The 25342-nt window shown below is 49.1% G+C and overlaps 2 protein-coding genes across 7 annotated transcripts; both read left to right on the top strand.

The window, feature by feature from the left end:
- The first annotated feature begins 5866 nt into the window (after positions 1-5866).
- Positions 5867-17325, top strand: VPS11 (VPS11 core subunit of CORVET and HOPS complexes). Of its 2 annotated transcripts, none has more exons than XM_059707657.1 (16): positions 5867-6173; positions 6675-6782; positions 6880-7015; positions 7414-7577; positions 8138-8385; positions 8848-9049; positions 10279-10430; positions 11264-11450; positions 12171-12317; positions 12675-12863; positions 12969-13130; positions 13360-13499; positions 13585-13787; positions 13918-14089; positions 15528-15750; positions 15861-17325. In XM_059707657.1, exons 1-16 carry the CDS (start codon positions 5913-5915, stop codon positions 16023-16025), a joined length of 2859 nt encoding a protein of 952 aa, XP_059563640.1. In that variant the 5' UTR covers positions 5867-5912; the 3' UTR covers positions 16026-17325. The 2 variants fall into 2 exon arrangements, with proteins under 2 accessions (XP_059563640.1, XP_059563641.1); XM_059707658.1 differs by having other exon boundaries at positions 5868-6103; positions 6638-6782.
- HMBS (hydroxymethylbilane synthase) lies at positions 17186-25293 on the top strand. Of its 5 annotated transcripts, none has more exons than XM_059707665.1 (14): positions 17186-17324; positions 19871-19924; positions 20261-20333; positions 20950-20999; positions 21083-21138; positions 21414-21566; positions 21801-21878; positions 22002-22077; positions 23135-23248; positions 23490-23528; positions 23988-24107; positions 24586-24639; positions 24774-24860; positions 24953-25293. In XM_059707665.1, exons 1-14 carry the CDS (start codon positions 17292-17294, stop codon positions 25124-25126), a joined length of 1161 nt encoding a protein of 386 aa, XP_059563648.1. In that variant the 5' UTR covers positions 17186-17291; the 3' UTR covers positions 25127-25293. The 5 variants fall into 5 exon arrangements, with proteins under 5 accessions (XP_059563648.1, XP_059563645.1, XP_059563646.1 ...); XM_059707662.1 differs by lacking the exon at positions 17186-17324 and adding an exon at positions 17535-17706; XM_059707663.1 differs by lacking the exon at positions 17186-17324 and adding an exon at positions 17536-17706 and having other exon boundaries at positions 21417-21566.
- The last annotated feature ends 49 nt before the right edge of the window (positions 25294-25342 follow it).

Below are 25342 nucleotides of genomic sequence, written 5' to 3'. Positions count from 1 at the left end.
GAGAGATAGGAACATCAATGATGAGAGAGAATCATTGATTGGCTGCCTGTAACCCGGGCATGTGCCCTGACCTGGAATCGAACTTGGACCTCCTTTTAAAAAATGTATTTAAAGTACTGGAAGTACTAGCCATTGCGATCAGACAAGAAGAAGAAATAAAAGGCATCCAAATTGGAAAAGAAGAAGTAAAAATGTCCTTATTTGTAGATGACATGATACTGTACATAGAAAACCCTAAAGACTCCATCAAAAACTTATTAGACTTAATAAATGAATTCGGCAATGTAGCAGGATACAAAATTAAAGCCAAGAAATCTAAGGCATTTCTTTACACCAATAGTGAAATTACAGAAAGGGAGACTAAAAAAGCAATCCCATTTACCATCGCACCAAAAAAATTAAGATACCTAGGAATAAACTTAACTAAGGAGGTAAAAGACTTATATGTGAAAAACTACAGGACACTGAAAAAAGAGATAGAGGCCGAGACCGGTTTGGCTCAGTGGCTAGAGCGTCGGCTTGCGGACTGAAGGGTCCCGGGTTTGATTCCAGGCAGGGGCATGTGCCTGGGTTGCGGGCACATCCCCAGTGGGAGATGTGCAGGAGGCGGCTGATCGATGTTTCTCTCTCATCGATGTTTCTGACTATCTCCCTTCCTCTCTGTGAAAAATCAATAAAATATATTTAAAAAAAAAAAGAGAGAGAGAGAGAGAGGAAGACATAAACAGATGGAAGAACATACCGTGTTCATGGATTGGTAGAATCAACATCATCAAAATGTCCATACTACCCAAAGCAATCCCCATTAAATTACCAACGGCATATTTCACAGATCTAGAATGAATGTTCCAAAAATTCATCTGGAATAAAAAGACCTCGAATAGCTGCAGCAATCCTGAGAAAGAAGAACAAAGTAGGTGGGATCTCAATACCAGATATCAAACTGTATTACAAAGCCACTGTTCTTAAAACAGCTTGGTACTGGCACAAGAACAGACATATAGATCAATGGAATAGAATAGAGAACCCAGAAATTGACCCAAACCACTATGCCCAATTAATATTTGACAAAGGAGGCAAGAGCTTACAATGGAGTCAAGACAGTCTCTTCAATAAATGGTGTTGGGAAAATTGGACAGATACATGCAAAAAGATGAGACTAGACCACCAACTCACACCATACACAAAAATAAACTCAAAATGGATAAAAGACTTAAACGTAAGATGGGAAACCATAAAAATACTAGAGGAATCCACAGGCAGCGAAATTGCAAACATATGCCAATGGAATGTCTTCTCTGATAATGCTCCTAAGGCAATGGAAACTAAAGAGAAAATAAACAAATGGGACTACATCAAAATAAAAAGCTTTTGCACAGCAGAAGAAACCATCAACAAAACAACAAGAAGACCCACTGCATGGGAGAACATATTTGCCAATGATAGCACAGATCAGGGTTTAATCTCCAACATTTACAGGGAACTCATGAAACTTAATAATAGGAAGATAAACAACCCAATCAAAAAATGGGCAATGGACCTAGATCAGCCGTGGGCAAACTACGGCCCGCGGGCCGGATCCGGCCCTTTTGAAATGAATAAAACTAAAAAAAAAAAAAGACCGTACCCTTTTATGTAATGATGTTTACTTTGAATTTATATTAGTTCACACAAACACTCCATCCATGCTTTTGTTCCGGCCCTCCGGTCCAGTTTAAGAACCCATTGTGGCCCTCGAGTCAAAAAGTTTGCCCACCCCTGACCTAGATAGACACTTTTCGAAAGAGGACATACAGAAGGCCGAAAGACATATGAAAACATGCTCAAAGTCACTAATTATACAAGAGGTGCAAATCAAAACGACAATGTGGTATCATCTCACACCTGTCAGAATGGCTATCATCAACAAATCAACAAACAACAAGTGTTGGAGAGGATGTGGAGAAAAAGGAACCCTTCTGCACTGCTGGTAGGAATGCAGACTGGTGCAGCCACTGTGGAGAACAGTATGGAGCTTCCTCAAAGAACTAAAAATGGAACTCCCATTTGACCCAGTGATCCCACTTCTAGGAATATATCCCAAGAAGCCAGAAACACCAATCAGAAAGGATATATGGACTCCTATGTTCATAGCAGCACAATTCACCATAGCTAAGATTTGGAAACAGCCTAAGTGCCCATCAACAGATGAGTGGATTAAAAAACTGTGGTACATCTACACAATGGAATACTATGCTGCGGTAAAAAAGAAGGAACTCTTGCCTTTTGGAACAGCTTGGATGGAACTGGAGAGCATGATGCTAAGTGAAATAAGCCAGTCAGTGAAAGAAAAATACCACATGATCTCATTTTTGGAATATAGAGAACAACATAGACTGATGAACAGGGACAGATCCAAAGACAGAGAAACAGCAATCAGACTATTAATCCCCAGAGGGAAAGTAGGGGAGGGTGGGAGTAAGGGGAAGAGATCAACCAAAGGACTTGTATGCATGCATATAAGGCAAACCAATGGACATGGACAACAGGGGTTTGAGAGCATGAGGTGGGGGGGATGGAGGTTAATGGGGGGGATGAGGACACATTTGTAATACCTTAACAAAGAATTTAAAGATAAAAAATAAAAAATATATATTTAAGAAAATAAAAAATTAACTAATTTAAAAATTTTATTTTTTTATTTCAGAGAGGAAGGGAGAGGGAAAGAGAGAGAGAAACATCAATGATGAGAGAGAATCATTCCCTCCTGCACACCACCCCCCAACCCCACTGAGGGTCGAGCCCGCAACCCAGGCCTGTGCCCTGGCCAGAAATGGAACCCTGACCTCCTGGTTCATAGGTCGACACTCAACCACTGAGCAACACCAGCCAGATGCTAGTCAATTCTTGATTCTGAGTTGTGATCTCTAATTTCAAGCTAAAAATTTGAATTGCTTCTGTATCTTTAGTCCCTTCAGAACTTGAGTTCTCTGTATATAAGACTTTAATTTGTACACATAATCATTTACTGTGCAGATTGCCTGCTTATCTTCCTCACTCTCCTGAAGTTCCTGCATTCAGACAAGTGGAACTAAAAGACAAACCCTGGTGTATGTCCTGACAAGTGGAGCTGAGGTTCACACCCCAGCAAGCAACCTAATTGAAGGTTACGGGAACTGAAAAACTTGTTTTATTTCCAAAGAACTTTGATGTGTTTGCCCAGAGTCACTTTAACCTCTCTGATACTCCATTTCTCATCAAAGATAATGATATTCTGCAGGTGATTGCTGTGAAGAGACCATGAAAAGTGAAAGCACTTTGTTAGATACAATTCACTACACGAAATTAAGGGCTGGTTACTGTCAGTCCATTTTATGTCCCCTGTGATGGTCGTTGAGCTCCCTAAAGGGCAAGAACCCTGTCTTATTGCCCAGTGGGCATGGCTCAGTGGTTGAACATCAACCTATGAACCAGAAGTTCACAGTTCAGTTCCTGGTAGGCCATGTGCCCAGGTTGCAGGTTGGATCCCGCAGTGTGGGACTTGCAGGAGGCAGCCAATCAGTGATTCTCTCTCATCATTGATGTTTCTATCTCTCCCTCTCCCTTCCTCTCTGAAATCAATAAAAATATATTTAAAAAATAAAGAAAAGTGTTTTGGGGGAGTGCAAAAACAAACTTCACAAATACCACATGGCCACTTTTTTTGACATACATACTTTCAAAATGACTATGTCACTTCTGTACATAGCCCTTTGTGATACACAAACAATACACCTTCAGTTTTACACGTGCCCTGTTGGTTTTGACGGATTTGGGGATTGTGGGTGGCCATGGAATATCTTAGACACAGCAAGTTGTTAGATCACCAGCTCTCAGAGCTGCCACTTGCAGGTTTCTTGCTGTGTTCTGTTTATGTCCCATGCCCTGCCACTATGGAAAGGGGAAGAAAGCCCAGGTTCTTGGGACTTCCCACCCTGTTGGGATTTCCTAGCTTCTTTAAGAAACATATTTTAGCCCTGGGCTATAGCTCAGTTGGTTAGAGCATCCTCCTGATAAACCAAGGTTTCGGGTTCGATCCCCAATTAGAGCACATACAGAATCAACCAATGATGCATAAATAAGTGGAACAACAGGTGAACGTCCCCTCCCTCCAAAAAAAGAGAAATAAACACATGTTTTAAATGTGTATTATAAGCTATATACTCTAACAGAGGGACACAAAAATGAATATAAGAAACTGGCTATGGTGCACAATCTATATCTGGTGACAGATACAAACTTTTAATATTGCTCTTCTTCTACCGTTGAAAAACCAGTTTCAGACATACTAGTTCATTTATGTCTCAAAAGATCTATCTGTTTGTTCTTATGCCAGTACCAGGCTGTTTTAATGGCCTTGTAGTATAGTTTGAGATCAAGCATTATGATCCCTCCAACTTTGTTCTTTTTTCTCAAGATTGCTGAGGCTATTAAGGGTTTTTTAGTTCCATATACATTTTTGGAATACTTGTTCTACTTCTGTGAAATATGCCGTTGGTATTTAATAGGAAGTGCATTGAATTTATAGATGGCTCTGGGTGGTATGGACATCTTAATGATGTTAGCTTTTCCAATCATAAACACGGTGCGTGCTCCACTTATTTGTATCTTCCTCTATTTTTTCCTCAGTGTCCTATAGCTTTCCAAGTGCAGGTCTGTTACCTCCTTGGTTAAACTTATTCCTAGGTGCTTTATTTATTTTTTATTTTTTAAATATATTTATTGATTTCAGAGGAAGAGAGAAGGAGAGATAGAAACATCAATGATGAGAGAGAATCATTGATCGGCTGATTCCTGCACACCCCCCACTGGGACCAAGCCCGAAACCCAGGCATGTGCCCCCGGGTCCGAATCGAACCTGGGACCCTTCAGTCCGCAGGCTGATGCTCTATCCACTGAGCCAAGCTGGCTAGGGCTAGGCACGTTATTTTTTATGTTGCAATAGTAAATGAAGTTGTTTTCTTAATTTCTCTTTCTGATAGTTCATTATTGGTGTATAAAAATACCACCTTTTTTTTTTTTCTCACCCGAGGACATGTTTTCACTGGTTTTTAGAGAGAAGAAGAAACATGGGGATGAGTGCCTATTTGTACCAGCCTGATGGGTGTGATTGGTCGCTTCCTGTATGCGCCCGCCACCGGGATCGAACTCCCAACCTAGGCATGTGCCCCCACTGGAAATCAAACAGGCAACCTTTCCGTGCACAGGACACTCCAGTCGGGGCCAGGGCGCCACCCATTTCTGAGTATTAATTTTGTGTAGATATTCCTCATCTTGATCCCTCCATGCCTGGGCTTTTAAAATATTTTTTAAAATTAATTTCAGAGAGGAAGGGAGAGAGAGAGAGAGACAAACATTAACACATCAATGATGAGAGGATCATCCATCGTCTGCCTCCCGCCTCCGACTGGGGATCGAACCCGCAGCTGGGGGATGCGCCCCGACAGGGTATGGAACCTCGGCCCCCTGGCTCAGAGGTCGGCACCCAACCACCGAGCCTCGCCGGCCGGCAAGAGCCAGCTCTTAAGAGCATTTCAGCCGGCGCAGTCTCAGGCCGCAAATGGTAAAGTGCGGGTTTCAAGGGGTGGGCGGGGTGGCCGCCCTCCTCCCGCGGCCCCGCCCTCCTCCGAGGCCCCGCCCGCCCGCGGCCCCGCCCTCCTCCGAGGCCCCGCCCGCCCGCGGCCCCGCCCTCCTCCCGCGGCCCCGCCCTCCTCCCGCGGCCCCGCCCTCCCGCGGCCTCGCCCTCCTCCGAGGCCCCGCCCACTCTCCAGCAGCCGGAAAGCTCTCCCTCCGCTCCGGAGCACCCGGGCCTTCAGGCTGCAGGAAGCTGTGAGTCATGTGATTCCGGGCGCCTCTCACGTGACCTCCGACTGGAGGCCGGGGCTTGGGCCAAGATGGCGGCCTACCTGCAGTGGCGGCGCTTCGTTTTCTTCGACAAGGAGGTGGTGAAGGAACCGCTGGGCAGCGATGGGCCCGCTCCCGGGCCCGCGCCTGCCGCTGGGCCCGCTGCTTCCAAGCTCCTCTGCCTCCCTCCTGGCATCACTGTCTGCGACTCAGGCCGAGGGAGCCTTGTCTTTGGAGATATCCTTCCTCTGGCGCTGTCCCTCCCCGACCCCTGCGGAGGCCCCGCTGGGGCGGAATCGGCCCCTTGGAGGGTTCGTGCCGCTTGCCCCTTACCTGTCGGTGGGCGCCGGGTGCCGTCTGTGGTCTGAGGGCCGGAAGAAGGCCATTCTCTCACTTGCCAACTGAGTCATCCCCGGCAATCGTTGAAGCTCCCCAGGCTTCAACTTCCTCATCTGTAAAAGGGTATAAAATGCCAGTTTGCAGTAGAGTTATTTTAAGATCAAAGAAAAGGTGCAGGTTGGCTTTCAAAGATGAGTATGTAAGGGGTCCCTGTCTCCGCTGCCCAGTATGCGGGTGGCAGGTAAATGAGACCAGGAGTTTGCTGTTTTGTTCTTCACGGCGCTGCTTCCAAACTCTGGTCTCTAGGGAGCCCGGGAGATAATATGGACAAACCCATGAAAATTTGAAGAGCTGCATGTATGTTAGTTGTTATCTGGCTTCTGGTCTAAATGTAAGTCCCCGTGGAGAGGAGTCTCCTTGACTGCGCTGCACATATGGAAGGTCAGGTCTGGTTCTTGTCCCGCTCCCTCCAGCTTACAGGCTTCCAAGCCTACAAACTACGGGTGACACACCTGTACCAGCTGAAGCAGCACAACATTCTGGCATCTGTTGGTGAGGATGAACAGGGCATCAACCCCCTGGTGAGTCCTGGGAAGGTAGCGGGAAAGACCCAGAGGTCTGGGAATGTTTGTTTGCTGGAGGGTGGTTAGCATTCATCCATCTGAGATCTGCCAACAGGTGAAAATCTGGAACCTCGAGAAGAGAGATGGTGGCAATCCACTCTGCACTCGAATCTTCCCTGCCATCCCTGGGACAGAGCCCACTGTTGTGTCCTGTTTGACTGTCCATGAAAATCTCAATTTTATGGCCATCGGTAAGCACAGAGGGCAAAGCTAAAGCTCCAGGATTCTTTTCTTTCTTTTTTTTTTTTTTTGGAAAGACACTGTTTTAATTACACCGACGGACTCCGGGAAATAATTTCCAGATCAGAGTCCAGGATTCTTTGTAGATGTTTTTCAGAGTTGCTTCTGCAGCTCATCTTTATTGTTTTCATTGGACCACCTTGTTCTGAGATGTTAGAGTTTGGAATAGGAAAGGACATAGTTTTCTTCTTTGAAAAATGAGTCAGTGAGTACCTATGTCCATGTTAACCATTGGAGAAGCTGGGTATGGAGAGAGATCTCATCACTTCTGAGGAATGCTTCAGGTGGTCGTCTCCCTCTGCTTCCTGGCCTTGCAGCTTCAGTGAAGCCGTTTCCTGCTCTTGTACAGGGTTCACGGATGGCAGCGTTACCTTGAACAAAGGAGACATCACTCGGGACCGGCATAGCAAGACCCAGATTTTGCACAAGGGCAACTACCCTGTAACTGGACTGGCCTTTCGCCAAGCGGGAAAGAACACTCACTTGTTTGTTGTGACGACAGAGAACGTTCAGGTATGACCAGGACTCCACTGTTAGGGGCAAGTGAGAAAGGCTTCTTTCTCCGTTGCTTAGGGAGCTATCATGGGAGCTGACAAGAGAGGTAGGATTCTGACATTTGTCATCCTGTAGCCTCGAGTCATTTGCTGAGCTTATTTCTTCATTGGAGAGAGTGGGAAGAGTTAGAGTTAGGAAAAGGACTCTGGGCTTGTAAGAAAAGACCTGAATTTTTTTTCTAACTTGTGAAGTGACGTTGGACAAGCTGCTTTACTTCCCTGGATCCGGTTGCTCCTAATTTATAACGGCCCACGCTCAGGAATAGGCTTTCGATAAAATAACAAAAGATTGGATTTCTCTTACTTGCAGAATTCCTGTAGTGACTATACAGAAGGAGGAAAGGTGGTCGCTGCTTATGTATTTAGTAGATGGGTGATGGCTAATGGAGAAGGCAAGCGACGGGAAGTCTCAGGGGGCTGAGAATGAGAGAGTTAGTACGGAGGTGGGAATACCCTGGGGAAGGCTTAGGTGCCGCCGTCTCAGAGGGTGCCTGATAACCCCTTTCTTACTTCTCGAAGTCCTATATAGTTTCTGGAAAGGACTGCCCTCGTGTGGAGTTGGATACCCACGGTTGTGGCCTGCGCTGCTCAGCCCTAAGTGACCCTTCTCAGGACCTGCAGTTCATTGTGGCCGGGGATGAGTGTGTCTACTTGTACCAGCCTGATGAACGGGGGCCCTGCTTCGCCTTTGAGGGCCAGAAGCTCATTGCTCACTGGTTCAGAGGCTACCTTGTCATTGTCTCCCGTGACCGGAAGGTTTCTCCCAAGTAAGAACTCCAGGGAAAGGGAAAAGGAGAGGGCTGTGCTTGATCCCCAGAATTGACCTGATCCAAAAACCCTACTACCTGCATCCTGTCAGTCTCCTACTTTGGTTTTATGTAGATTGTGCTTACACCTAGTAAGTTTCACTAGTAAAGTGTAAACTTACACTAGTAAGTTTCAATGTTTATACTGAAAAATGTGTTGTGCTGCAGACATTTGTTGAGCAGTCCTGATGCCCTAGAATGTTCCAGAGAATTTTGGACATGGTATTGATTTCTGTGCTCTTTAGTAAAAATAAATTGGGGCAGAGGAAGGAGGGATTAAGTAGTCAAAAACACTGTCTCTCCCCCTTCCTCTCTCCCTAAAATCAATCAATAAAGAAATCAAAGTGGCCATTGGAAAGGAAATAGAGGGGAAGCTGAGGCAGAGAAGGTACAAATGTCTGGTGCTTTTTCTTTCCCACACAGGTCAGAGTTTACCAACAGGGACTCACAGAGCTCCGACAAGCAGATTCTCAACATCTATGACCTGTGCAACAAGTTTATAGCCTATAGCGCTGTCTTTGAGGATATAGTGGATGTGCTTGCTGAGTGGGGCTCCCTGTACGTGCTGACGCGGGATGGGCGGGTCCACGCACTGCAGGAGAAGGACACACAGACCAAACTGGAGGCAAGGCCACCAGGTTCCCAGCGCTGGCCATAGGCACCCAGATACTGCTGTAGGGACAGGCTCCCAAGACACGTTGGCCAGAGTGTATCCTTCTCTTTGGGTCATAGCCTTACTCAGCTCCCTTGGGGTAGAAGTACAAGGTAAATGGCCTGGGATGAGGCTTTAGAGCAAGCATGTCAAACTCGCAGCCCGTGGGCCACATGCAGCCCATAATGAATATTTTTGTGGCTCAGCCAATATAACAGTATTTAAGAAATGTTTTAATAGAAATTTCTTAATTTTTACAGTATCCTGTAATACATAGTTATTAATAACGAACTATAACTGACTGATTGCTATAATCGTGTTGCATTCATTTCCCTTACGTGCAGGCGCACCATTTCTTTTTTTTAAAAAATATATTTTATTGACTTTTTACAGAGAGAGGAAGGGAGAGAGATAGAGAGTTAGAAATATTGATGAGAGAGAAACATCGATCAGCTGCCTCCTGCACATCTCCCACTGTGGATGTGCCCGCAACCCAGGTACACGCCCTTGACCGGAATCAAACCCGGGACCCTTCAGTCTGCAGGCCGACGCTCTATCCACTGAGCCAAACCGGTTTCGGCTAGGCGCACCATTTCTCTCCATTAACACTAGCAGCGAATATTTTAGCAGCCAATGGCCACATTATTAGTCTTGTACTGACTTGTTTGGTGTGCGCAACAGGAAATATTTCACTTTCGGAGAACAAGAAAATAGGTTTATTTGCTTATTAATTTGTGCAGTTATTCAGTGTCTGGTAAGTTAATGTTCAAGAAAAAATAGTAATTTTTATTAAAATGTTCTATTATTTTATGTTAACGATGACTCATTTATTTCAGCCCTTTGTATCCAGCATGTCTCTATCGAAACAAACCTAGGTTTCTTTGAAAATTGGAGCTGTAGTTTTTTTTGCAGCCACATACACATCAACCTTGTTTATTTGGCCCGTGTTAGCCTTTGAGTCTGACATGCTTGCTAGAGGGAAGTAATAGCTAGGAGCCTGAGCCCACTTTCAGGGTCCACTCTCTGCAAAGAGCCTTAGGAGATAACCTGATGTTGGTCTTGGGGGTATCAGAGGTCTCACCCTGCTAGGATTTAGGCAGATAGGAACTTCAGGACTGTCTGGCATGTGTGTCGTGGGTTCATTCTGGGGAGGTGTCGCCTCAGGACTGCATCTACCAATTTTCCAATTTCTTTCCTTCCAGATGCTGTTTAAGAAGAACCTATTTGAGATGGCGATTAACCTGGCCAAGAGCCAGCACCTGGATAGTGATGGGTTGGCCCAGATCTTCATGCAGTACGGGGACCATCTCTACAGCAAGGGCAACCATGATGGGGCAGTTCAACAGTATATCCGGTCAGTCAAAGGGTGCTTAAGGGTTTTTAGCTCTGAATGCAGAGACAGGCAGCCAGATAGGCTAATACCTGTGCTCGGGGGAAGGGAATGGACTCCACCAGGAACCTTCCTTTTTTTCTGCAGAAACTGTGATGCCTTGAGGGAGAAGACAATATGTGGAAAGAGACTGTTTAGGGTGAAATATTACATGACCAGTATGCGATTGAGCTGATGAACACCTATTATTTTAAACTGCAGTTTGGCCTTTGTTAATATTCATTTTTACCTAATTCTCCCACACATTCTTTCCTTGGTATTAATTCTTGGAATTTCCTGCCCTAACAAGGGGTGTTAAGACCCTTTCTAGCTTCTTTCCCAACTTCTCTAGAATTCCTGTTTTCAGCCAACTTTAAGAATTAGTACTCTGGAGGCTTGTTACTCATGTGGTCCACAGACTAGCAGCATCAATATCACCTGGGACTTCGTTGGAAATGCAGGCTCTCTCGGGCCTCTCTGCAGCCCTGTTGAAAAAGAATTTGCATTTTAAGAAGATTTGCAAGTGCCTGGCTGGTGTGGCTCAGTAGTTGAGTGTCAACCCATGAACCAAGAGGTCCCTGATTTGATTCCCTGTCAGGACACATACCCAGGTTGCTGGCTCGATCTTGGTGCAGGAGGCAGCTGATTGATATGTCTCTCTCATCACTGTTTCTGTCTCTTTATTCCTCTTCCTTCCACTCTCTCAAATCAATAAAAAATATTTTTTTAAAAAGGAAGATCTGCAAGTGATTCCTATGCATGTGAAAGTTTGAAAAGTACACTGATCCAGATGCTTCTTTATGCATGTGTCTCCCTAGAACCATTGGAAAGTTGGAACCATCATATGTGATCCGCAAGTTTCTGGATGCCCAGCGTATCCACAACCTGACTGCCTACCTGCAGACCCTGCACCGGCAGTCCCTGGCCAATGCCGACCACACCACCCTGCTGCTCAACTGCTACACCAAGCTCAAGGACAGCTTGAGGCTAGAGGAGTTCATCAAGGTGCAGGCGGGGGTCGGGGGGTGGAGCAGAAAGGCTATCCCTTGAGGCCCCCACTGAGCACAAGGTGGCGCCCCCAGGGCTTGCCCTTCTTCAGCAGGATGTAGGGAGAGGAAAGAGCTGACCTTATTTGGGGACCAGGAAGGACCCTCTGGCCTATAAACTGGGAAGAGGAATAGCGTTTCCCGCCAGTTCTCTCCTGTCTCCCTTCTTGCTTTATGATGCCAGAACTTCCCTCAGTAGCTAAGCCCAGGGAAGTAGTAGTGGGGTACCCCTTTGTCCCCAGAGGAGTCCCTCTAAGTCAGTGCTGGCGAACCTATGACACGCGTGTCAGAGGTGACACGCGAACTCATTTTTTTGGTTGATTTTTCTTTGTTAAATGGCATTTAAATATATAAAATAAATATCAAAAATATGTCTTTGTTTTACTATGGTTGCAAATATCAAAAAATTTCTATATGTGACACGGCATCAGAGTTAGGGTTTCTCAAAATGCTGACACGCCCAGCTCAAAAGGTTCGCCATCACTGCTCTAAGTAGTAGGGGCAGGGGAAAACTTTGGCTCTTAGGAACTTTTTGAGAGGCAGGGGAGCATACTATTTTAAAAGTGTGGACTTTATTATTATCTTAAGAATCTGGTCTTGAATCAGACCCATGTGTCCTGTCCTTTCCCTGACCACACCCTCTTCTTCTGTGCGTGATGCTGTCTACCGTTCCCGGCAGACAAAGAGCGAGAGTGAAGTCCACTTTGACGTGGAGACAGCCATCAGGGTGCTGCGGCAGGCTGGCTACTACTCCCACGCCCTCTACTTGGCCGAGCACCATGCACACCACGAGTGGTACTTGAAGATCCAGCTAGAGGACATTAAGGTAGGGGAGACGCTTTTTCCCTTCATTTTCGTGGAGGTGTTTTCATGTGTGTGTTTTTGTTAATCCTCACCAGGGGATATTTTATTCATTGATTTTTAGAGAGAATGGAAGGGAGGGAGGGAGACAGACAGACAGACAGACATCCATCAGTGTGAGGAGACACACATAGATTGGTTGCCTTCTGAACTCAGTGCCCAGGCTGATGCTCTAACTACTGAGCACACAGGTCAGGGCACTAGGGGAGACTCTTGACTCATAGTTCTGTTCTTTGTCTAGGACATTGGGAATGATGACAGTGCTCTCTCCTAGTGGGTGAGACAGGAACATGCCCTTACTCTGCCCTTTACATCTCCACAGAACTACCAGGAAGCCCTTAGGTACATTGGCAAGCTGCCTTTTGAGCAGGCAGAGAGCAACATGAAGCGCTATGGCAAGATCCTCATGCACCACATACCAGAGCAGATGACCCAGTTGCTGAAGGGACTTTGTACCAACTATCGGCCCAGCTTTGAAGGTCAAGGTGACAGGGAGTCACCAGGCCGCAGGGTGAGGCCCTGGGAGAATGGCTTTGGACAGCAGGGATCACCTTTGGGGCATCTTAGGTACCAAGCTCACTCACTCCGCCTCCTGTCTCCTCCATTGCCATCTTAGGCCAACTCAGAGGAGTTCATCCCCATCTTTGCCAACAACCCACGAGAGTTGAAAGCTTTCCTAGAGCACATGAGTGCAGTACAGCCCGACTCACCACAGGGCATCTACGACACGCTCCTTGAACTACGACTACAGAACTGGGCCCATGAGAAGGATCCACAGGTGAGGTCTGGTAAAAACTGCAGGAGGTACTGGAGAAAAGAGTTCTTCCATCTTTCGTGGTTGCTTTGGCTGCCTTCTATAGACCAATAACACCTCACCATTGGTGGGCAAATGGTCCTCAGTAAGAAGGAGAGTGGACTGAGGAGAAGAGATAGTTGACTTGCCTTCCCCCAAGAGGCCTTGTGATTTTTTTCCTTATGTCCAGCAGCTCTCCTCTCTCCTGCCCCAGGTCAAAGAGAAGCTTCACGCAGAGGCGATCTCCCTCCTGAAGAGTGGCCGCTTCTGCGACGTCTTTGACAAGGCCCTGGTCCTATGCCAGATGCACGACTTCCAGGATGGGGTCCTGCACCTCTACGAGCAGGGGAAGCTGTAAGTTTGGGGAATGTCAGGGAAGTGGGAAGGGTCCAAGTAATTTTCCAGGGACAGCCCCTGAGGTGTCCCTGACCTCGCATAGGTATCAGCAGATGATGCACTACTACATGCAGCATGAGCAGTACCGGCAGGTGATCGAGGTGTGCGAGCGCCATGGGGAGCAGGAGCCCTCTCTGTGGGAACAGGCGCTCAGCTACTTTGCCCGCAAGGAGGAGGACTGCAAGGAGTACGTGGCAGCAGTGCTCAAGCATATTGAGAACAAGAACCTCATGCCACCACTTCTAGGTACTCGGGAGGACAGGGTGGGTAGGTAGGTGCCAACTGCAGAAAATCAGGGGCACTGGGGCAGGAGCACTTCAACCCTGTCCAGTGGGTACTGCTCGGTTCATTGTTTCCTCCTGGACCCCAATCTCAGTGGTGCAGACCCTGGCCCACAACTCCACCGCCACCCTGTCTGTCATCCGGGACTACCTGGTCCAGAAACTGCAAAAACAGAGCCAGCAGATTGCACAGGACGAGCTCAGGGTGCGGCGGTATCGAGAGGAGACCACCCGCATCCGCCAAGAGATCCAGGAGCTCAAGGCGAGGTACTGGCATCTGGACAGGTGGAGGGGTCCAGGGGATAACCTTGTCCTTCACAGGGTGTCATTAAATGCTTTCAAAGACAAAAGATTATACGGAATGTGTTTGAGCATTTCATGCTTGAAGATATTTTATTGGAGGAATTCCAAAAAAGATCGTTATTTATCACGCTTTAGAGGATATTATCTAGTATAGGTACTTTTCGTTCTGTATTTGCTTCTCTATATTTTACATTTTCTAAACACACATCTAAGTTGTGTAGTTAGAAGCCAGTCAGAAGTAAAAACTTTGCTTTAGAAAATACAAAGCCCTAACTGGTTTGGCTCAGTGGATAGAGTGTCAGCCTGCGGACTGAAGGGTCCCGGGTTGGATTCCGGCCAAGGGCATGTACCTTGGTTGCGGGCACGTCCCCAGTAGGGCGTGTGCAGGAGGCAGCTGATCGATGTTTCTCTCTCATCGATGTTTCTAACTCTCTATCCCTCTCCCTTCCTCTCTGTAAAAACATCAATTAAAACATATATTTAAAAAAAAAAATACAAAAAGTGGCCTGGCCAGTGTGGCTCAGTTGGTTGATCATCATCCTATGGACCAGGAAGTTGCCCGGTCAGGGCACATGCCTGGTTGCAGGATCAACTCCCAGTAGGGGGTGTACAGGAGGCAGCTGATCACTGTTTTTCTCTCATTGATGTTTCCCTCTCTCCCCCTCTCCTTTCCTCTCTCTGAAGTAAATAAGAACATCTTTTTTAAAAGAAAAACAAAAGTGATTATATGTATGTATAGTAGACATTAATGCTAACTCTTTAAATATTATTTGCCCTTAATATTGTAAAATGTTTATTAGAGAACAATCCCACAAATATTTACTGAGCCCCTATTATGTTCCAAGTACTGTTCTTTTTTTTTTTTTTTTTTAATATATGTATATTTTTAATTGATTTCAGAGAGGAAGGGAGATGGAGAGATGCTCAACCACTGAGCCATGCTGGCCAGGCCCAAGTACTGTTAGCACAGTGGAGCTTACATTGTAGAGGAAGAGACAGACAGTTAACATATTAAATAAGCAAAATGTTATAGTATGTTAGATGGTGTTAAGTTCAAAGAAGAAAATTGAGGAAAGGAAGTAGGGTGAGGAGTGTGTGTGAGAATTTCTAAGGTGTTCGGGAAAGGCCTCTCTGAAAGGGCCACATCCGAGTAAAGACCTGAAAACAGTTTTGTGGCAATTGTGAGGCTGAGAGAGAAAAGTATCCCTTGGGTGGTTGGGCTTCCTGGAACACGCTGAGACGCTGCAGGCCCAGCACTGTTGTTTTCTGACCTTCGTAAGGTGGTAAGGAGAGCAGGGCCTGCATCTCTCTCCTTAGTGACTCCAGCTGCCTTCTCTCTCAGCTTGGCTGTGGGCCCTGCCCTCACTGTTTGCCACTCCTTTCTGGTCTCCCTTGCCTGTAGTCCGAAGATTTTCCAGAAGACCAAGTGCAGCATCTGTAACAGTGCCTTGGAATTGCCCTCCGTCCACTTTCTCTGTGGACACTCTTTCCACCAACACTGCTTTGAGAGTTACTCGGAAAGTGATGCTGACTGCCCCACCTGCCTCCCTGAAAACCGGAAGGTCATGGATATGATCCGGGCCCAGGAACAGAAACGCGACCTCCACGACCAGTTCCAGCACCAGGTTGGGAAGAGTGGCTAGATGAGTACCCACTCGTAGAGTCGGGAGCACTGCAGGGGAGCCCATTTGAGGAAACGAGCACTTCAGTTCTGATTCCTTCTTCTTTCCCACAGCTCAAGTGCTCCAACGACAGCTTCTCTGTCATCGCTGACTACTTCGGCCGAGGCGTTTTCAACAAACTGACCCTGCTCACTGACCCTCCCACGGCCAGGCTGGCTGGAAGCTTGGAGTCTGGGCTGCAGCGGGACCTGCTTGTGCATTCCAGGAGGGGCACTTGAACAGCTTGAGGGCAAGAGGGGGGTGATAATGGAGGCCCAGCAGCAGGAATACAGGACTGAGGCAGAGCTAATGCCCAGGAGTCAGGCAGGCATGTCCCGGCCTCTGCTGTGATGCCTTCAGGACTGAAGGGGATTTTTTCCCGGCCTTCTCTTTGGCCAGCCCCCTGTTTTTCCTGTTAACTTTCTGAGCAGCGTTGATTATTCAAACCCTGGGGGAGGGCATCTCAACAACCTCCAAGTATAGGCAATAGCTGCTTTATTCTCCATCCAAGAGCACCAGTCTGTGCTTGGGTCCTTGCTCCCAGAGTCTATAGAGAAATGACTTCAGCCTTGGCCCGTGTGACTGGGTTGGGTGTCATCCCATACACAGAAAGGGTGCTGGTTTGATTCCCAGTCAGGGCACATGCCTGGTTTGGGGTTCATTCCCCAGTAGGGGGCGTGCAAGAGGCAGCCTATCAGTGTTGCTCTCATTACTGTTTCCCTCCCTCTCTGAAAAAGCATTTAAAAAATGTTTTTTAAAAACTGATTTCGGGGTTGATAAAGTTATTCTGGGGACTTGCTGACTCTTTACTGTAGAATTACTTCTCTTCCTCTGCATTCCTAGAGCTCCACGACCCACTTCCTTCACAGACCGCCTTAAAGATCTTGGCTTGGCTTCGTTCCGTGAATGGGCGGGGCCTGTGGCGTCTGGTAGGGTCCCGCTTACCGAAGAGCCGCCGCAAAATTCCAAGGACTGAGGCCCCCCAAACAGTTCTGCTCTGTACTGACTGGCTCTGTGGTTCTTTGGGCAAAATACTTTGGTGGGAAGCAGGTTCTGGTAAGAGCCTTGGGCCTAAGTCTGCCTTCACGGAAGGTACTCGGTATCGGAGGATAAGCAGGATAAAAAGGTCTGCAAAGGGGAGCAGGGGGTTCATCTGGGCTCAGCCACTGACCATCAGCGTTGCGCGCAGAACTGTGGAGGTGGAGGTAGAAAGGAGCAGGCGGGAGGCTGGGTTTCAAACCAGGAAGACGGGCAAGGAAATCGCCGTCGGCCTCAGCTGGACCGAGTAGGGGCGGCACCGCCATGGCCCCGTCTCGGTCGCAATCCTAATTCCCGCCCAGGGCAGGCACCGCCCCTCCGAGGGCGGGCGCCGGTAGTGACGCAGCCGGGCCAAGTCGGCGCCGCGGACGGAGCGCAGGCTCTCCGTGGCGCCCGTGCCCGCCAGCCGGTGCCGCCGGCGTCCCGAGTTCGGAGCCCTGCGCAGGCCCTGCTGACCGGGCACTGCCATGTCTGCCCCCAGCCACGCGGCCGCGCCGGCGGTGAGTCCTGAGCCCGTGACCCTCGGGACTTGGGTGTCCAGACTAGGGATGCAGTGATTGGCTTCGGGTTACCACCCTCTGTGTCGTCTATTGGTCGAAACTACTGTCCGTCTCCCCCCCTCCCGGGCCCCGCCCCATAGCGGTTAAAGGGCCAGTCGCTGAGCCGCCCTTTGGAAGGAGAGGAAGTGGGCGGGCGGGGCGGAAGGGGTTAAGAATGGAGGAGTTGTCCCCTCCTGCTGGGTCTGGGTGGGAGTCCTCCAGGGCTGGCGCCGGCGGGTCTAGGTTCAGGTGGCCCAGACCGAGGAAGCTCGTGCGCCGCAGTAGCGCCCAGACCGAGAAGACGGGCCGTTCCCCGGGATCCCTTCCCAGGGGCCGGGCCGCGGTGGGGTCCCGCCATCTTGGGAAATGTTCCACGTGCATCCAGAAGGGAGAGCACGCCCCCAGTCTCCGAACTGCACACACACATCCAGGAAGAGCACCTTCTTCCCTTTTTCCGTCTCACCAGTCACCCAGCCCCAGCCTTCTCTCCAAACCCCAGCTGCCCGGCGGCGTGGCTCAGGGGTTGAGCGGGGACCTCTGAACCAGGAGGTCACAGTTCCATTCGCGGTCAGGGCACAGGCCGGGGTTGCGGGCTCAGCCCCCAGTGTGGGTTGTGCAGGAGGCAGCCGATCAGTGATTCTCATCATTGATGTTTGTCTCTCTTCCTCTCCCTTCCTCTCTGGGATCAATTTTTTTTAAAAAAGCTGCAACACACCCCTGGGTCACTACCCTGGGGGCGGGAGGGGAGGGCCCTCGCCCTCGTGTCTCCCTACCCCCAGCTGCTCCGCGGGAGCTCTGGGCTGGTGCAGATGCGAACTGCAGAGCCGCTGGAGGCTGCTGCCAGCCTGAGATAAGAAAGAGATGGGCAGCTGCTTATCTGCCGCTGCCCAGCCTGCTAGTGAGTAGAGGATTCCTTGCCACTGCAGACATTCCTGAGCACTGGACTGGGAGTAGAAAGGTCTGGATTCCAGCTCCAGGCCTCTGCCCATTAGGAGCTGTGTGACCCTGGACAAGTCACTTCACCCTTTGGAGCCTGGCTTTGCTGTTACAACATGGTCCCAAAGACGGCTGCCCTGTCCACCTGATAAGTGGCGGTGAAGATAAAAGCGGTAGCTCTAGCATATACCTGCTAAATAAACCAGTTTCGATGGAATCATTTAACTTGACTATGTTGTGCAGACTCAATGAACTTAAGGGATTGCCTGAACCTAGCAGTTCTGGGACGTTAGATGTCTTTCTGTGGTTTCCCTGTGGCCCAGAATTAGTGGCCGTGTTTAGCATTCCAAGCCTAGCCCAATTTCTCAGGCTCCCCCAGGGTTGGTTTTTGTTTGTTTAATGTTTTTTGTTTTTTTTTAAATTTCAGAGAGGGAGAGAGAGAACCATCAATGATGAGAGATTCATTGATCAGTTGCCTCCTGCACAACCCCAGTTGGGGATCAAGCCTGAAACCCCAGGCATGTGCCCTGATGGGGAATTGAACCATGACCTGCTTCATAGGTCGATGTTCAACCACTGAGCCATGCCGGCCGGGCCAGTGTTTGTTGTTTAGAGAAGAGATAGGAATGGAATATACTGCAGTCCAAGACCAACTAGCTGTCACCTACTCCTCAGGTGCCGCCTAGCGAAACAGCTCCCTGGGCTAAAGATCCCAGAACAGGGAAAGTTGGAAGTATCTACAGTGGCAATTGTCAGGTCTAGAAAGAAATAAGGTCTCAGGCTGAAGAACCCAGTTCTGCTTGCTTGGCACCGAACACCTTTGTCCTGGAAGGAGAGTGTGCTGAGTTCTTGATTTGATGTCCCAATATTTCCTTGGTGAAACCACAGGCAGAACTCCAGGTGCATGTCTCTTAGTCTTATAGAACATCAAAGACAAATGATACCTGGGTCCAAACCTCTTCATTTGATAGATGAACAAGAAAGTACTGAAGGGGTGATGTGCCCAAGGTCACCCAGCCAAGAGGCTGAGCAGGACTATACATCAGATCTGTTGACCTCAGTCCCTTGTGTAATCCTTCGATCAGATTAGGGGGTTCATAGTTTGGCAGCTGTTGGATAGCTCTTGGATCTAGGTGGCACTGACGCTTAATGCCTGTTCTGCTGTGGATGCTTGAACTTGTCCTCAGTGACTCAGCCTGTGTGGCCCCAGCTGCCCTGCCCCTCCTGCCGCAGTTCCCACCCTCTCTGTGGCCACATTGATGGCCCTTATCTCTTTGCCCACCTGGCTCTGTGCAGCACTCCACTGCCGTGGCCAGGATGGGCTTGTGCGTTCAGTGTCCTGGTTAGTGCAGCAATAGCAGATCCTACTGTCGTTTCCTTCTGGTCTCTGCTTCTCTGGGTCTGTGAGGAGAGCAGAAGGTACCGAGGACAGGAAAGGGACCGGCCTTGGGTGGCCGCTGGCCAGGGGCTGAGATTCCTTTCTTCCAAGCCAGTGATCTGTTTCTTGGACAAGGTGTCGAGGAACACAAGGAACAGAGGGACTGTGACCTGGGAATTTTTTTTTTTTGCAGGAAGAAAACAGCCCAAAGATGAGAGTGATTCGCGTGGGTACCCGCAAGAGCCAGGTAAGTGCAGGTACTGGGTGGAGGTTTGTGGGAAGAGTCTGTGTGCACAATATTATAAGTTGGGGGGCCAGCAACTCAGGACTGGAGGAAATGGGGTAGCTGGGTGTTAGAATTTTATGCACAATGGCAGATTGCATTCTGTGGAGAGAGAGTCCCTGGGCTGGGGAAGTTGTTGGGATGCAGAGGACTCCCAAACCAGACCCCTCTCCTCCCAAGGTGGGCATTCAACACCTTCTTTGAATTCCAATCCCTTCAGGATTGTCTTGACCGTATGAGTATCTGAGCTCAGGGCATTGGCCAGGGAAGGACAGGACTAATGCCAATTTCTGCCCCCAGCTGGCGCGCATACAGACGGACAGCGTGGTGGCAATGCTGAAAACCTTAAACCCAGGCCTGCAGTTTGAAATCGGTGAGTTTTCCGGACAGTAATGGAAGTAATGGGAAGCCCTCACCTGCTCTGGAGGGGAGAGCACAGTGTTTCCAGCTTTGCCTGGGACCACAGCCTGGTCCTGTTGCTGCCAAGAAATCTTGGCTACTCCCAGTTTGGAAGACTCCTCACCCATCTACCGGGGCTAGCCTGGCATTTAATGTCTTTTGCATTGAGCCTATTTATTTATTTATATGTGTTAATCCTCACCCAAGGGTATTTTTCTATTGATTTCAGAGAGAGTGCAAGGGAGAGGGAGAGACAGAAATATCAATGTGAGAGAGACTCATCGATTGGTTGCCTCCTGCATGCACCCCAACCAGGGCCGGGGAACCTGCAACCGAGGTACATGCCCTTGACTGGAATTGAACTTGGGACCCTTCAGTTCCCAGACCGATGCTCTATCCACTGAGCCAAACCAGCTAGGGCTTGAGTCTTTTTATGAGGGTGTTGATCTTCCTGAGAGATTGTACATTCCCAGAGGGTTGGAGCTGGGGCTTATGTGCCCCCGTGTCTACCCTGAATCTTAGCAGAGTGCTGGGTTTAGTAGGGGCACAGTGAATACTGATCAATGTGTGACCGTTGACTCTCTCCTCAGTTGCTATGTCCACCACAGGGGACAAGATTCTTGATACTGCGCTCTCTAAGGTAGTAATGCCCGCCCGCCCCAACCCTTGTCCCCTCCTCTTTCCTTCTCCCAAGAGATTCATTCTCTCGCTCTTGTGTGGCAGATTGGAGAGAAGAGCCTGTTTACCAAGGAGCTGGAGCATGCGTTAGAGAAGAATGAGTAAGTGAAAGACAGGAGAGTGGGCCCTCCCAGCCTGTGTGCGGCAGACCTGGGTATCAGCTAGGCTGCTGGGCTTAGACTCTTGGAGAGGCTCAAGAAGGAGTCATATGTGTGTTTTTTAGGCATCAGAAAAGGAGAGTGTCCTGATTCTGAGCCCAGCAAGATGGATGGGGGAGGGGGGAGGAGGGGAGGAGAGTGGGGAGAAAGGGAGAAGGTCTCAGGGTCCTGAGGTCTCAGGCCTGCTTTTGGAGCTGCTCCTGGCTCGGCCACTGAAGTAGAGGCGGGATGGATGGAGCAGAGGTGGGAGCTGCTGCCTGGACCCTTCTCCTGCCCCCATCCCATCTCTCTAGAGTGGACCTGGTCGTTCACTCCCTGAAGGACCTGCCCACTGTGCTTCCTCCAGGCTTCACCATTGGAGCCGTCTGCAAGTAAGTGCCCTCTGCGTCTGGGCCTGGGCTGGGGAGGGGGCAGGATAGGCAGTGAGTTAACCTTGGCTTTTCCCTTTGGGACTTGGCCCGCTGCCTCCAGGGCTGGCTCCCCTGCTCTGAGGAGTAGTTAGCATGGCAGAAAAACTCAGAAAATGCGTTAGTTGGCTATCGGGAAAAACCGGATATGACCTGAACTGAGACCTCTCACTCTACAACCCTCCCTCCACCCCCTAGGCGAGAGAACCCCTATGATGCTGTTGTCTTTCACCCAAAATTTGTTGGGAAGACCCTAGAGACCTTGCCAGAGAAGAGGTGAGTGGGGCCTGGCTAGGCGTCTTGGTGGAATATGCACAGAAGCTGGAGGAGAGGGGGGGTGGGGGGGGGGAGGAACAGTGCCTGGGGTTACGTCTCACTTTCCACCCTGTCTTCGAGCAGTGTGGTGGGAACCAGCTCCCTGCGAAGAGCGGCCCAGCTGCAGAGAAAGTTCCCACATCTGCAGTTCAAGAGCATCGTATCCTTTTAGAGGGGGGCAGGGCCACAGCTGGAAGGCTAGGTGGAAGGCGAGGTCCAGAGGGCCTGAGAGTCCCTAAAATGGAAAGGACTTCCAGAGGAAGTGGACCATGGGGCAGTGGATTAACTGTCCTTCCATTCATCCACTCATAACCCTTTCACATCAGCATTGCCTCTGCTCAGATAGAATTTACAGTTTGGTTGGGGAGAGAAACAGGCATTGATAAAACAGTGATGCTGAACAGTGATTACCGAGGGGGGAGGGGGGTGATGGGGAAGGGCTAGGCACTTCCATTTTTATGTTCTGTATTGTTTTGAATTTTACAATGAATATGTAGTATGTTTTATAAATAAAATGGTATGTGATAAGTGCTCTAATGTGCAAAGTAGGGAATTTTCTGGAAGCTTCTAACTGGAACATCTAAACACAGATTTTGGGTGCAAGGAAGGCTTCTGAGAGATCTTTGTAATCTTGGGCAATTTATTTGACCTATCATTTTCCTCATCTGTAAAATGTAGATACTAATAAAACCTTCCTCATAGAGTTTCTGTGAAAACTAAATGAGTTGGCATATGTACATAGCATTTTAAAGTAGTATCTGGCATATAATATGAGTTAAGTGTTAGCTGCTTCCATTAAGCTGAGAACCAAAAGATGAGAAGTTGGCCAGCTAGAAAACAAAATAAGCCAATCAGAGAAAGACAAGTGTCACATGATCTCACTCATAAGTGGAATCTAATGAACAAAGTAAACTGATGAACAAAATAGATCCAGAGACATAGGAGCATGGAACAGACTGTGGAATCTGAGGGAAGGTGGGGGTGGGAAGAGATCAGCCAAAGACCTTGTATGCATATATGCATGACCCACAGACACAGACAATAGTGTGGTGAAGGCCTGGGGATGGGGGGGGGGGGGGGGTATTAGAAGGGATCAATGCGGGGAAGACGGGGGACATATGTAATACTTTCAACAATAAAGATTTAATTTTTAAAGTTAGGCAGCTAGAAAGTCTCAGGCAGAGAACAATGCGCATGTCCTTAGCATCTCTCCTCAGCGGGGAAACCTCAACACTCGGCTCCAGAAGCTGGACGAGCTGCAGGAGTTCAGTGCCATCATCTTGGCTGCAGCGGGCCTGCAGCGCATGGGCTGGCAGAACCGCGTGGGGCAGGTGGGGGCCATCCCCTTCCCCTCCCAGTTCATCTTTACCCCCTGCCTGTATTTAGTGGTAGCTAATGTTCTTTTTGAACACCCTGCCTCTAACACTAAGCTGGAAAGAAGTTTCAGGGAAGATTGGGAATCAGAGGCTGACTCCCTCCTTTGCCTGTCCAGGCTTTCTGTCTGATAGGGAGCCCCCGCTCACTGCAGTATGTCACTCTGTCTCTATACTTCTGCCTGTTCTGCCCCCACAGATCCTGCACCCTGAGGAATGCATGTACGCTGTGGGTCAGGTATGCTTGCCCAAGGAGCTGGTTTTACAACCATGTGCATCGAAGTTCCCAGGGAGGGGCAGGCCTTGGAAGGCTACTCGATCAAAGGGCCTTGGTCGGGAAAAGATTGGGTCTGATGTCTTAGGCCAGCGGTTCTCAGCCTGTGGGTCGCGACCCCTTTGGGGGTCGAACGACCCTTTCACAGGGGTCGCCTAAGACCATCGGAAAACACATATATAATTACATATTGTTTTTGTGATTAATCACTATGCTCTAATTATGTTCAATTTGTAACAATGAAAATACATACTGCATATCAGATATTTACATGATGATTCATAACAGTAGCAAAATTACAGTTATGAAGTAGCAACGAAAATAATTTTATGGTTGGGGGTCCCCACAACATGAGGAACTGTATTAAAGGGTCGCGGCATTAGGAAGGTTGAGAACCGCTGTCTTAGGCTGTTCTTCCATCAGGGGGCCCTGGGCGTGGAGGTGCGAGCCAAGGACCAGGACATCTTGGACCTGGTGGGCACGTTGCACCATCCTGAGACCCTGCTTTGCTGCATTGCCGAGCGAGCCTTCCTGAAGCACCTGGTAGGGCCTGTGTCCCCCTGTGGGGGAACAGGAGCTGGGAAGGGTGGTGGGGAGACTGTCACATTGATGCTCTGTATTTAATGGTAACTTATTCTTTTTTTTTATTTTTAAATATATTTTATTGATTTTTTACAGAGAGGAAGGGAGAGGGATAGAGAGTCAGAAACATCAATGAGAGAGAAACATCCATCAGCTGCCTCCTGCACACTCCCTCCTAGGGATGTGCCCGCAACCAAGATACATGCCCTTGACCGGAATCGAACCTGGGACCCTTCAGTCCGCAGGCCGACGCTCTATCCACTGAGCCAAACCGGTTAGGGCTGGTAACTTATTCTTGAATGTTGTGCATGAAGAGGACCCAGGTCTGGGCCCTTAGCCTCCCTTTCAGTGATGTCCTCACAGGCCTATGAATTTCTGGACTCTGGGCACAGGGTAGTTAAGGGTCTTTGGGGTTCACAGGGAGACCTTCTTCCTGCAGGAAGGCGGCTGCAGCGTACCCGTAGCAGTGCACACAGCTATTCAGGATGGACAGGTAAGCAGGGAAGTGGGTGGAAAGGTAGGGAAGGACTGGCATTTCTCCTGGTGCATCCCCTGTTGCCAGCAAGAGCTCTGGATTCCAAGTGGTTTCCTCTCAGGATATACTGAGGCACCTGTTTTCCTTCCCAGCTGTACCTGACTGGAGGAGTCTGGAGTCTGGACGGCTCAGAGAGCATGCAAGAGACCATGCAGGCCACCATCCATGTCCCTGCCCAGGTGCCAAGGCGAGGGTGAGGGAAGGGTAAGAAACAAGCCTGCCTCATCTCCCCTCGAGTGCTCACCAAACCCTCCGTTCTTCCCTCACCCAGCATGAAGATGGCCCTGAAGATGACCCACAGTTGGTGGGCATCACTGCCCAGAACATTCCACGAGCAGCCCAGCTGGCTGCTGAGAACCTGGGCACCAGCCTGGCCAACTTGTTGCTGAACAAAGGAGCCAAGAACATCTTGGACGTCGCACGGCAGCTTAATGATGCCCACTGACTGGTGGGCTGCTGCCGCCCAGGCTGGCACCCTAGGCCTCAGGGGCCTGAACTGCAGAGTCAGACTCCCAGGGACGGCCTTGCCTGCTCAGTAGGTGGGGCTCTTCTCTTTAGAGCCCAAGCCTTTGAAATGTAATCGACTCTGCTAATAAACCAGCTCTGAAGGTGCCTTTGTTTCGGTGGGCTTGCAGGGAGGACAAACGAAACCCTTTACTCC

Source organism: Myotis daubentonii, chromosome 9, assembly GCF_963259705.1.
Source record: "Myotis daubentonii chromosome 9, mMyoDau2.1, whole genome shotgun sequence".
Taxonomy (NCBI): domain Eukaryota; kingdom Metazoa; phylum Chordata; class Mammalia; order Chiroptera; family Vespertilionidae; genus Myotis; species Myotis daubentonii.
The sequence above is the reverse complement of the archived record's forward strand: the minus strand, read 5'-3'. Positions and strand labels throughout refer to the sequence as shown.